General features: G+C 31.7%; 1 protein-coding gene across 1 annotated transcript in view; it reads left to right on the top strand.

The window, feature by feature from the left end:
• The window catches only part of LOC124364802 (importin subunit beta-1), a 47470-nt gene that overhangs the window by 25533 nt on the left and 7244 nt on the right, over positions 1–14693 (top strand). The window contains 8 exon segments of the mRNA XM_046820565.1: positions 106–233; positions 235–498; positions 815–1018; positions 1859–2089; positions 2677–2784; positions 3786–3929; positions 6034–6254; positions 9212–9376. Coding sequence (XP_046676521.1) covers positions 106–233; positions 235–498; positions 815–1018; positions 1859–2089; positions 2677–2784; positions 3786–3929; positions 6034–6254; positions 9212–9376 — 1465 coding nt within the window.

Raw genomic sequence — 14693 nt, 5'->3', positions numbered from 1 at the left:
TCTGCTTTAATTTAATTTAATAATTTTTAGTATTATCTATAAACCTCTAATGACTAGAAGTAATAAATAACAAACTTGTTATAGAGTAAAAATGATCTGTTACAGGGTCAATATTGGGAGGTCTAGAAAATGCAACCCTACGGCCCCTGGTTGAGCAGGCCATGCCTACACTGATAGAGTTGATGTACGACTCGAGTGTGGTGGTTCGAGACACGGCTGCCTGGACGTTCGGCCCGCATATGTGAGATTATACCGGAGGCGGCGATAAACGACAACTATTTGAAGCCTCTGCTGGAGTCACTAGTGAACGGGTTAAAGGCAGAGCCTCGAGTGGCAGCCAATGTGTGCTGGGCATTCACGGGACTGGCAGAGGCTGCCTACGAGGCTGTAGAGGGCAATGAGGAGGGCACGTCACCCGAGACTTACTGTCTCTCTGAGTACTTTGACTTCATCATCATGCGGCTCCTGGAGACCACTGACAGACCTGATGGTGCTCAGGTGTGTTGGCACATTACATCAATGTTTTGCTGTCTTTTTGCCTGTTATTAAGTATACACGATATTGTCAAACCCAAACAAGATCTCCCTTATTTCAAATAATGCTCCACTTTATTGTATCATCTCTGTTAGTTTCAGTGTAGGGTAAGAACCGTATGATGGATGTTGTATTTCAAGAACTTAATTTTATAACATCAGTATATTTTTGAACTTGCTGAACATAGATAATTTGTGGGTGAAAATTACGTCTGTATTTTATGTAACAGTTTCATTTCTGGGTTCGATATCAAACTTACGGTTCTATAATTCTGTTGTAGGCTAATCTTCGATCAGCAGCTTATGAAGCTCTGATGGAAATGGTGAAGAACTCTCCTGGTGATTGCTACGTCACCGTACAGAAGACAACAATGGTCATACTGGAAAGACTGAACCAGGTGCTGCAGATGGAGAACCACGTCCAGAGCCACACAGACCGAGCCCAGTACAACGACTTGCAGAGCTTGTTGTGTGCCACACTTCAGGTATTTTCAGAAGGAATAAAATATTATTCAATTTTAATTTTTAACAATCAGCAAATGATATATTTTTGTTTGGTAATGTTAGTATGTTAGTAGTAAACATAAAAACATTCACAATATGCAAGCTTGGTTGAAAAGCAATTATTGCAAGGAATTTATTAGTTTTCAACATTTTGAATGTTATATTTTTATTTTTCTGGTCCAGGAATAATACCTGAAATGGTTGGTAAGAGTTCTGGGAAACCCTGTATTTCAAAACCATACTAAAGTTTAAATTTTCTTGAAGATTAAAACTTGAAGAACAAGTAAAAAAATTCTGTAATTTTAATTTTTTGCCAAATTTGTATAGAGACTTCCTTTTATGTAAATCAAGTTCATTTAACTTAAGCTTTACGATCAATACAGTGATTAAAAATATGATTGAGTTCATTATTCAAATTGAACTTTTGTTGCAATTTTAAATTTTCATAATCTTTTGTTGCTTTACGTAACATATAAAAGTAATGTCTCAATAGACTTCCCATATTATATTTAACAAAGTAATGAACATGTTTTTGTCAGGATAGATGAGGTTTTTTCCAAAGCATTGTAATTTTGGCGTATAGAATTGTACTAGAGTAGAACCCATTCAATTATGGGGAACCAGTAGTTATACTCAATTAAGTGCTAAACCAGTGTACATATTAGTTCACAATAAACTGTGATATTTTTCTAATTGCTTTGTTATGTGCTATATTACATATTATGACTGTGGCTTGTAGTTATATGTAAATTCTCCAGTGCTCCATTAGTGCATCATAGTCTTACCAGTTTCTGTGCTTAAAGTGACTTTACGTGTTGCAGAGTGTACTTCGGAAAGTGACGCCTGAAGATGCACCACAAATATCGGACGCTATAATGACAGCACTCCTGCAAATGTTCAACTCTAACTCGTGCAAGTCTGGTGGAGTACAGGAAGATGCTATCATGGCTGTCTCCACACTAGTCGAAGTACTGGGAGAAGGATTCCTCAAATATATGGATGCTTTCAAACCGTTCTTGTGTCTTGGTCTTAAGAATCATGCAGAATACCAAGTAAGTTTTTTTTGGTAGGACTGGTATTATCCGTAAAATATCCTAGTAAAATGAAAAATATGGATGTTTATATAGTCTAACTAGTTTTACTTGAACTAAAGAGCGAATTTTAATTCATTAGATAGGTTCATATAGGTGCCGTATTAGGAAACATTAATAATAATAATAATTGATAATACAAAAAATAGTATTAAAGTGTGGAACTTTTAGTAAAATTGTACGGTTTATTTTTTTAAATAAGTCTATTCGCTTATATGTCTTCTTGTTTTAAGTATAATATGCTTGCATATATCAGTAAGTGCACAGAAACAGTAATGTCATAAGATATAATCTTTTTAATCTGTAAAACATAAATACAATACTTGTAAAAGTCAGGGAATTGTTTTTGGTTTTCGTAGACACCTCAGTTATATTTGATAACAAATGCTTTCAAATAATGTAATAACAGCATTGTATTCTTTTAATTAATATACAGTATGAAAAGATCAGTATCATACATTATAAAAAATTTTGACTCATGCACAATGTTTTTCTAAAGAACAACATTATTCATACAAAAGAGATCTAATTTTATTTTCTTCTTTCAGGTGTGTGGTTCTGCTGTTGGCTTGACAGGTGATATATGTCGAGCTCTGAAGTCCAAGGCTTTACCCTACTGTGACGAAATTATGACTCTGTTATTAGAAAATCTTGGAGTGAGTATTCTATGTGTACCTTTAACTGTTTTATCCCTTTTCATGTATCATAGACGTTTTAGAACAAGTAATTAATTTTAATTTCATAGCAACTTAAAAAAAATATACAAGAGCTACTCTTAATCAAATTTCATAATAGAATGTAGGAGCCTGAATAACCTACGTGTTGATAAAAACTATTTCTCTAGGCTCAAAAGTAAGGTAATTGATTGACCACTATTTCTTTTATATAAAACATGCATTAGGCCTAATTTATTTTCTTCCTGTAATAATTTTCATCTTGTATTGCTAGACTAGAGTTGTCTACAAAATTGAAATAAAATTGTTCATATTTTTGTATATTATATTTATACAAGCTTGACATGGAAATGCATGAACTGTAAACCAGTGATGTCTTAATCAGGCTTTAAATATTAATATGTACTGAATTATAAATTCATATTAAAAAACCTAAATAGTTATGCATTTTTTCTATTAATTATGACTTTTTTTTTGTTCTTTTGTGTTTTCGTAAAAGTACAAATTGGTATATGTCAAAATTTCTTAAGATTTTGTAAGTTTAGGCTATTAAGAATTTTTGTTGAATTGGCTAATACTAACATACACACATTTTCAGGATACAAAGTGTGTGAAGATCTTGGACACCAATTTCCCTAGTCCAATAAAATAGGAAAATAGGATTTGATTAAAAACGTATTATAACCTGAATGCTCACAGGTTCTTGATTCTTCACTCATTTTGAAGGTCAGACCTTCATTATAAATTATTTTAATCCATATACATAAACTTAGCATTCAGCTGCAATTTCAAATTGTTGATTATTTGTACGGATCCTTCAACCATTATTATACAATACTTTTATTTTTTTGTAAAAACTGGCAATATTCTAATTATTACCACTAATTTGTTTTCAGACTAGTTTTGAATCTATTATTTTTTACTTTTTATGTCAATTTGAAAATTACTTATGTTATTTATAACATTAAACTTTTTCTTTACAGGATAGCACAGTGCACAGATCAGTAAAACCACAGATTCTGTCCGTATTTGGAGACATTGCTTTAAGTATTGGCCCAGAGTTCAAGAAATACTTGGATGTTGTTTTACAAACCTTGGTACAAGCCTCTCAAGCACAGGTTGACAGGGTGAGTTGGTTTTTTTCTGTTGGTGTCAATCCTAGTGATCTAGTGACAGTCAAATCCAGAATTATCAAATCCAATTCGGAATCTTATAAAAGGGTTCATGATTTTTAAATTTAATATCCTAGTAGTTTTTTTTAGCCTAACGTTGATTTAAATAAAATCATGAAACCAATATCTGACATTCTCAAACCTTTGAAGACTGTCCGATAACTCAACACGTAACCCATGAATACTATTGCAGGGTTATTTCTGTAAGTTCAGATAAATTGTTATATTTTAAGAACTTAAATGTATATATAATCTATTATACAATTTACTTTCATTTAATAGATTATAAAGGATATATATTTCGTAGAGGAATTATTTCTATGTGCCACAAATTATGAGGTAAGTGTCTTCTGCAAATAGAATCATGTCAATAAATGTACATAGATTTATAAAATACAATCCATAAGTAAACTATTTATTACAAAACTAGGATAATTTCTTGATTTGGTTATCTTTTAATGTGTTTTCTTACACTAACTTCATCGTAAACACGTTTTTGTTATCAGTACTGTTGATCAGCTGTCATTTTCAAATAGACATGCAGCCTATGGGGTGCACCACTCACTCAAAATGGAGTTTGGCATGTCTTGTAATAACCTTCAGTAGGATTGAGTAGATGATTAATTTGTTTCATCCTTATAAAGCTCCTTGGGGAGACGGATTGAGGCTGGTTTTCTTGCAGCGGAGGTTGGCCTCTATGGCTCTTGGGTATATTCATCTGTCCTGGAGAGTATCCTGGGAGGTGTTTATACTGAAGCAGGAGTGGTCTAAGTCCTTCAGACCGATATGTCTGTCCTTTCTTCTTAAAACCATGGAGAAGAGAGTGCTAGGGTTTGTTTGGAGAGGTGGTGACGGCCGAATCAAAGAAACTGGTCCAACCCACTGAGCGCACACTCTCTCCAAATGCGCTATTCTCCTATTATTTCCTTTTGTTACTGTCAGGGATCTCAAGTGTTCGGTCACATTCCCTTTGTATCGGATGTTGGCCTGTTTTTCTGGAACATTCTCCCACATTCTCGTAATACTATTATAATTCATTATATATTTTATTTATCTGTGGTTTTTAAAACAAAGTATGAAAAAACACGCTTTAGCAATCAATAAATTTTGTATTGCTAAATAATTAGTAATGTGGCAAATACATAGAAATTTTTATTGGATTCAGTGGATTTGAGATTAGGCTGTGGCACATCATTAGTTTGCCCCATGTTGGTGGACTTTTGATATATAAGTGAATAAAAAAAATGCCTTTATTTCTTAAGCTTTTCCCAGTACATAACTGTTTTTCAGAAGAACTTGTTTCAAATGGTGTATGCCTAATAAGAATAAGAATAATTTGTTCACACAATAGATACAAAGGTAGAACACTAATAACTGTGCAACAATGAAATAACAATAACATATACATAACAATACACAAACTAAAAGAAATATTATAAAAACAGTTAAAACATTGTGGGTTAAACATTTTAAAGACAAGTTAAATATAGAAACAGAAATACAAGTTATTAGGAGTATGAAGAATTGCATTTTTAAAATGAAAAATTAATTTCAAAATTATGGAAACTGTTTTCTTCTTTCGGGTTATTTTCATCACTTCTATCTCACTCCTTATCATTTAATCAAAAGGGACTTGCTGTGTCCATATCATGGCCGTGGGCTATTATAATGTTTCTTATTTTACATTGTTTTAATGTTGCTGTAATTATTCCAGCTTCAAATAATGCCTTAAAAATGTGTGATGCAAACTTTGAATGTGTTTAAGTTAAGTTAAGGAGTGTACATCCTGATTTTTTTATTTTTTGTTGAAGTTTATTTTTTATAAAATGGGAGAAAGATGAAACAGGAAGATAGAACAATGCTTGAACAATCCAGACTACTGACTAAGTGCATCTGGTACCACTTAAAGACTTAGAAATAAAAGATTCTGGCCTGCTGTTGGACTTCTATAATGCCACACAGGGGGTTTGTCGGGAGAATCCTGAAGGCGCCAATGTCCAGCTCCCGCACTGCCAGTTGTATTTTATTTATAACTAAACCAATCTTATCTTTTTTTCAGGCTGATTTTGACATGGTAGATTACCTAAACGAGTTAAGGGAGGGAATATTTGAGGCATACACTGGAATCATTCAAGGGCTAAAGGGTGACGAAGCTACCCCAAACCCTGACATTCAACTGCTGGAGCCTCATGTTCCGTTCATCATCCAGTTCATTACTATGGTGGCCTACGACACGGACAAAGCAGACAGCAATATCGCCGCATGTGCTGGACTCATCGGGTATGTAACCCATATATATAATATATATGTATTATTTGTCAGTTAATTTTTGGTGCTTTCTTAATGTTAATTAAAGGTTAAAGGATATGTGAAGTAAAATCAGATGAAAAGTTGAGATTTCAAGTTGTCCGGGTATAATAGATTTTTCAATAATGTTTGCATTAAATAACCTAGTTCTTAAACAAAATATACCTATTAATAAGAACACGTTTTCTATATTTCTTGGACTGAAAATGTCAATTTTCTCAGTTACTCCAAGAACCATTAATTTAGTTATGGATTACATTATATATTACATGGATTAACCTCTTAACCCATGAGGTAGTAGTTGTATGAGCCTCTGCAGGTCTGGTAATGAAGTGTTTAGTTATACTGTAAGAAAATGTTGTTTTGTTTATGATAGAACAATGAAATTTGAAATATCCTATGTTATTATTTATTTGAAAATCTTTAGATATAAGCACATACTAATAATTGTTACTCATAAGTATTAGTTTTTTACTGGCAATATCCGTTATCTATTCATTTTACTGATTTATAACAATGACAAATAACAGCTGAATGTAAAAAATGTGTACTGTACCTGATAAAATGTGATAATTTAATAAATATTAGAATCTGAGATAACCAATTTAATTAATTTAACCCTTTTAGGACGACAAAAATTTTGGTTATTTTTTTAGGTACGCATTTTTTTGACGTGACCATATTTCATAGCGAACATACCAAAGAAGACGACGGTGAAATTGGGCAAAATGTAGTAGTTTGATAAATATATTATAAGTCCATTATTTTAAATTGTCCTTACACCATTTTTTATCCACATGTACATAATTAAATTGTCTACAATATGGTAGCATTTATTACTATTTACAATAACCAGAAAAATTAAAAATTAAATAAAATTTTAGAATTTTTATTTTATTTTTTTATTTTATTAGTTTGGCTTCAGTTTACTATGATAAAAAAAAAATTTTTTTACTGTGGGAAACTAATATTACTATGTTTCTTACATAGTTTTCAGTTTAAATACAAAATTTTATTAACATTGGTTGAGAAATAATTGTTTTACAACAAAAAAAACTTACATTACTACAAAGTGTTCAGATGCACTTTCTGAGTATTGTAACTCACGGTCCAGTTCACTGCTGTGATCAGCTAAGTTAAATTGATCCATATTCACAAAAGAAGTTGAACAAAACACATTTCACTATAAATCTATAAACACTAAGTTTATAACTGATCTGAAACAATCAACTATAGTCAACGCGACCGCACTGTGACTGAATGTAAACAAACTAGACGGAATTGGCGCGCTCCGCCGACTGGCACTACAATAGGCGCTCACGTGCAGCTGTTCTAAAAATAGACATATGTTGTATTGTTTGGCCAAGATAAGTTCCGAAATACTCCATCCATTTCCTGTCTCAGGATGTGCCTCTACAAGGAAAACTAATTTTTGTTCATCGTATTTTCGATATTACGTGAGTATTATGCAAACGTAAAACCGGCGGGCACATAAAAGTCCGCTCGTCTTCTTCGGTAAAACTAGTGCGGACTATTGAAAGCCCGCATCGTCTTCTTCGGCAAAACTAGTGCGGACTATTAATAGTCCGCTCGTCCTAAAAGGGTTAATTTAATTCTTCATTTTATCTAGTTTCAGAAAATATATAATGAAATCCAGGTTCTCTTGAAGAAAAATTATATATATTGTAAAAACTACAAATAGTACACGAAAGGCTAAATTTGTTACTATTTTACTACGATTATTTTTAAAAATTTACAAAAAATATAAATTTTATTTAGAAATCACACATAGAAAATTATATGGACTACAAAAAAATAAAAATTAATAACCAATTTCAAAATCGTTTGTATTTTTGAAAAGTACCTCAATTTGTTACTATGGTTACAATTATTTTCAAAAATTAATACAAAAAATATAATTTTTGCACAAAATATACCAAAATTTTGCATATTAGGATATTGCCTAAAACAAAGCTACAACAAGCTATAAACTAACATAACAAAATATACTCATGATGTTTCACTAATTTTCAAACTAGCTAGATGAAGACGATCTTTCTGATGAGATTTATGATATCAATGTGACATTGTTTAGTTGCCAAAACAGTAAAACAAATTACACCATTGAAATCAGCAATTCTTTCTGTTTGAAATGGTATATAATTAGTGGTGGTAGTGTTGATTTATGTACTATATAAACTGTCCAAATACATGTGTGTCAGACCAGAGGGTTAAAAATGGTTTAGATGTCATCATACCCTTGCAAAATGACACATATGGACACATTAAGATGTACTTTCATTCTTGCTTATTTTGTAATTGAGTAAATAAAAATAAATATGTGCATTTTTCTCAGAATGCTAATTTTAGCCAGCTAATAAATCTTAATTTGTAAATAAGTCTGAAGATGATTGGCTCAATATGAAACAAAGAAATAACAAGAAATGACAATATTGTATAAAAATAAGAGTCACGTTATGAAGAAAATATCTTAATGTTAACAAATAATTAATTGTCCTTGAATTTTCAGTAACTGCTCAAGTGGTAACAAGAATTGCAACCAGTCTTTTGTTGGGCAATTTATATGAGATGTTTTAAATAAAATTCCTGTTTATAAATTGAAAATCTATAGATATGTGTTAAGAGAATTTCTTGATTTATATGGCAATTTTAGGTATCTAAATGTGTTGTTTCATTAATTGAATACCCTTCACTCTAGATGTGTTTTGTAGATTTAAAAAGCATCCAACTAACTATAGAGCTCAGCCTCACGGGTTTTAAGTTCCAGTGTAAATCTTGTGAGATTATTTTTGTGTCACTCTTGCAATACACGTGTTTTGCTCAAACAGTCATATCTTATCTACTAGCCAACTTCATATCAGCTGATAGGTTATTATATCCTGTTTTTGATTAAATCTGTTTTTCTCTAGTGACCTGTGTTCCGCATTTGGCTCAAAGCTGTTCACCTTGCTGGACGTGGAGCCAGTGAATGAAGTATTGACATTAGGGCGCCGCTCTAGGGTTTCAAAAACCAAGACGTTGGCTACATGGGCAACCAAAGAGATGAGAAAACTCAAGACCGCCAACTCTAGCTGGTGAGTTTACAAGTCCATAGCGGTTTACACAATTTTAGATTTTTTAGATTAGTTTTAGAGACATAAGGACTAGATTTCCAAATTGGATGTAATAAAGGGCTCCTCTTGTGGCCCACAATTAGTATTTGGGTAATATATAAAACTACCAGTTCCTAATAGAAAAGGTGTAGTGGTAGAGAAGGATCATTATAGTTTTATGACAACTGCTTATTGAGTATGCTCAGTTACAGATGATTTTGTTTTTGTCTTTAAACTTTATTAGTACAGATTATTTTTACCAATTCAAGTCAAAACTAACCCTAGATAACAAATCTTTTTGCATATAACAGAACCATTCTAGTACGAGTTTAACCTCAGTAGTACATCTTTTCACATATTGGAACATTAATATCTCAGTTCACCCTGTAATTCTCACAGCCAATGGCATGTTGTACTCATGTTGAGTTAGTTAACATAGTCTGTATCGCTAAATAGTCCCAGTCGTGTATCTTTGCGATTTCATGTCTGCGATTATCTGTATCTATGTTTTACAAAATATAGTGCAGTAGCCATAGCAAAGATTTAAAGTAATTTTACTATTCTTCTGTTTTTCTATGTCTTTTTTTAATGTATGACTAGTTAACAGTAAGTATTGAACAGTTTAACTACGTTTTCTGTTTTTGAGTTACAATTAATACAACCTTGTTACAGTAAGAATGTATGGTTCAATATTGTACTGTAAATTTACTTTATGAAACAAACGTACAAAGTTACGTAAAGGGATTTTAGATAACAAGTGTGATCTCACTCAGTAGATCACACATGACCTTGACTAAACAGTCATGAACCTCAACTAGAAGAGTTCGGCCTTACCAATTATTAGTAATGTGCTTCAGTTAAGCGTGAGGTGTGAAGGGAAAAGCTAGCCCATTTAAGTCACTACTACCTGTTTTAATTCGAATAAATCTTTTATGTGAATAATTTTATTCTTAAAAGTAACTAAATTATTATACGTCTTTAAAATTACTGTGCATTTTGATGTAACATAAACGCACCTCCATACTGATTAGTTATTTATTAATGGCATGCAAGCGACTCTGCATATATGAATCTTTTTGAAATTTACATTTTCCTGCCTTAGATAAATTAAAAATGTAATGGTCTACTAGTATTGGTTATCATTTACAACGGTAGTAAAATTAACGATTTCTCTTACAATAAAATATGCATAACTTGGATGTAAAACAATTTGTTTTGACATAAACAATGTTATTTGTGATTCGCACCACTAGGTTGATAGTTTTATAAATTAAGATAGCATATAGTTTAAGTACAAAACATTAGCCCTATTCAGAATTTTTGAATCCAATTCCGAATGTTAAATAATTGATTCTCAGATTTTGAATACGAATACATTTTCTTTTTAACAAAATCATCACCAATCCAATTTCTACTAATATTAGACCTTTGTAGACTGAGGATGTATAAAGTACCACAAGAATACCACTCTATTAAGGGATTGGAAGAGATTTTAGAGAAACAGGCATATTTAAAGAACTAAATCATATCTCCTACCTTTTCCTTTAATTGGATAGATAATATGAGCAGTAATTAAATACTGTAGAATTAATCCTCAAAACCGCTAAAAATCTAGTATCAAAATCGATCCATCCCTAATTTTAATTGATCCAAGGAAGAACTGGATGGAACAATAAATCATTATTGGGAGAAACTTGTCAACAATTTACAAAATAGTGGCAGGGCCACTCGATAAGAGTCTGTATGGTCAGATATATATTGGAGCTAAACGTTATTCTCACTGGTCATGAAACTAGTCGTGGTAGTCCTAGTCCTACAATACTTAAAAAGTGGTTAACATGAATTAACTGTGTTCAGCCTCCAGAATAAGTCTACTTTATAAACATAAGATGGTATGTGTTTAAATGTTTAATGGAATTGAAAATAGGAGTCTTAAAATAATGTAAAAGTTATTCATCTGATGCTCTCTATTATTTTATATTTTAGTTTGTAGGTTTAAATGTGCATTTCTCAAAATTAGTTTTGTTATACAAGATCCTCATCCCAACAGTGAAACCATGATTAAGCTGTAAATTTCATTCACCGTAAAAAAAAACCTTAAATAAGCCATGAATGTAATTTACAAACTGTAAAAATCTGATAACTTGCGATTAAATGAACCATCTTTCGTCTTCGTCGCAACTATGTCGTAAGGCCTGGTTCATATACGAGCAAGAAACATGCAAACATAATCGTGGCGATCGGTCCTAGTGTGATTTAGTAGTGTACTTGTTGAAATGGAGGGTTCACATGAGCGAGAGTGTGAATAAATACAGGTGTGTTTCGTTTGAATTCGGTGATGCGTAGAAGTGGTGAAACTATTTAGAACTTTTCCTTATTTCACTAATGATGTCGACGATTTGTGCAGGAATGGACGGATGTATTAAAACAGGAATTCATTTTAGGCCTTGGTTACGACCCAAGCAGTATGCGTAAAAATGTTATGGTTTGTTAAATAATGAGCATAAAAGGGAATAAAATTACCCATCAGTATACACAGTCTAATGAATGTTTTTTTAGTTCTTCAGGAATTACATCTGTCCACCAATTCATGACTGCATGTTTTGTAAAGGAGCTCCTCGAACAAGTGATCCCCTTTTGTTCACACCTAAATTAAAATCAACATGAGTCCTTGACCTCAAGCATTGAAATTTCAGTTTCCTCTACAATACTACTAGGTTGTTCGGTGTGTACAACCACTTCGACACTTGCTGTTGAGTCAAATGAAGAATCTGTATCAGAATCACCGTCACTGACAACTAACTCATATTAGAAATTCTTTATTGATAATCTTTAAGATTACAAGTGGTGTCAATTAATGGACAGTTACATAGTTTTTACAAGTACATATAAAGGTAATTTGTTTCCTTTTTCTGTTGTGGTCCATGCTTACTCAAAAGCAACTCAAAACACAACTCGTCCATATCAAAACATAGGTTACAATGGATTGAACACGTGAGAAATGTAAACAGGTTTGCCAACATTATACCACAAGTAAATAAATATCCCAGCTGTTCAATCCAAAGACCAGGTGACCCAGATATTCAGACAGACTGATACAAGATATTGAGGCTTTAAAATAGACAGATACGGATTGTAGCCATTTATATTAACCAATTACAACTGCGCGAATGTGGGACGTCTGTCTACTGTAACTGCCCGAGTGGCACACATCTTTAGTGAAATTCAGGTGGCACACAAATGAGAGGTTCGGTCTGTAGGAATGGATTTATTTGTACACATCCAAAAATTAGTAGTAATAATTACTGGAGTATTTTTTTCTTATCTTCAGTCCACTTATTTATTTCTTTCACAATAGCAAACACTATTTTACCAAAAATTAACAGTAGAGTTATTTAAAACGGTTTGATGTTATTAGGAATGATTTATTGCTTTTTGTGAATCAATAGCTTTGTAGTTACTAGGAAAGATATCTAAGTGAAGTGACAGTAGAGTGGTAGGGAGAGGAGATAATGATATATATTTGACACTAGGTAGCAAAGTAACAACATTTCTAAAAATAAGCAGAGTTATAAAGATAAATTGGAGTGTTACATTAATTTCAACTAATTATTGAAAGTACTGGTATCACTAATTATATCAATCATGGCAATAAACTGTCTTTTTCTCATCTGTTTTATCTTTAACATAAATAAGAAACTTCGATTGGATTTTTTAAAGCATTGTTTACAACATAAAGTAAATATTGATATGTATGAGTGCAATGGTTCTATTACAATGGTTGTGTCATAAGTTTCTTTACAAACCTAAAAACAAAAATATGTTGTATAATATTGAAGCATATAATCAATTGGTTTATTACACACTATTTCAGATTGAGTAACTTGGTGACAGCGTACTAACTAGTGAAGGTCAAATCTAAAATGTTCTAGTCCTTAATCTAATTCCCAATCATACAAATTTGATTATTCAATTTTTAATTTTTATAAATTTTTCTAGCTTAAATTGATTTAACCCTTTGAGTGCCACGGGTATTTTCCAAAGGCATATGCATAAAGTGCCACGCTGTTTTTTCGCATATTTGTAAGCTTTTGGGAAAAAGGCTGTTGTAAAATAACTACCAAACAGATTTCCATCATTTTGTTGTTGTTTTTTTTTCTTATTAAATGCAAAATATGATACATATCGTTACAAATAAAATTTGATTTATAAAAATATAAAAATTTTAGTATTTATAAAAAAAGTTTTTTACTTTTGTATAAAAAGTTAAGTTTTGACCTAATTTGTGTTTATACGGTATTTTTAAGATTTTTTATCTTTATACCATGATAAAGGCCATATGATTATAAATAAAACCCATGTGTAATATCTTATTCTAGAATTTTAAAAACATGGCATTATATGTATTAACAAAATGCTACCCGGTACCGACATTTTATAAACTGTACTTCATTTGTCAGAGTTTAGAAATTACTTAGTAATGATGTAGTTTTCCCAATAAATCTAATAAAACATTAATACAACACAAATAAATATGATTAGTAGATTTAGAAACAAATACTTGCTAACATATTTACATAAAAGTTTACATTTACTAAATAATAACCCTAAAATACTAAATAATATTTACACTGAAAATTCACGTTTTTCGCTTGAACACAAATAAAATCATACATTACTTTTGTAAAGAAATACAGTAAAATACTGTATAAGTTACTATTTTATTTTGTATTTACTCAAATGCTTGGTTATCAGCACATAAACAACAAGAAAGGCACTCGTCCGTCGCGTGACTGGAAGACAGAATCATCGTACAGGTACTTATCACAGCCCACTATTTTTGGACGAGTTTTCCCTATCAGAGATAAGAATAAACTTCATTATACTTTCCTTCTTCCATAATGAATCGACAAATACTCGATGAGTCATACTTCCTATCTCCAATTCCTCTCCAAATAGACACAGGAATGACCTGACATTTTCGAATAATGAAACGTTGTTCTTATAGTTTTAATTTAATTGATTGTCGTAATAACTTGTAAATTCCAAAATAGGTTAAATAAAGTCAGTTGTTTTTAATACTGTAATGTATTTTGTCCCCGATAAGGAAAACTCGTCCAAAAAATAGTGGCTTCTTGATAAGTACCCAAACAACGTAAGTTTCGCAGATAAAATAGTAGAGAAAGAACATAAAACTCGTATTTATTGATAGTTTGGAACCTATAGAATACAGCCGTCTGATTATTTGGCCAAAATAATCTTGTACTATATAAAATATTATCGAAATACGAAACGTCAA

The sequence above is a fragment of the Homalodisca vitripennis genome, chromosome 6 (genome assembly GCF_021130785.1).
Source record: "Homalodisca vitripennis isolate AUS2020 chromosome 6, UT_GWSS_2.1, whole genome shotgun sequence".
In the NCBI taxonomy this organism is placed as follows: domain Eukaryota; kingdom Metazoa; phylum Arthropoda; class Insecta; order Hemiptera; family Cicadellidae; genus Homalodisca; species Homalodisca vitripennis.
Note: the sequence above shows the minus strand (reverse complement) of the source record. Positions and strands in the feature narration are given on the sequence as shown.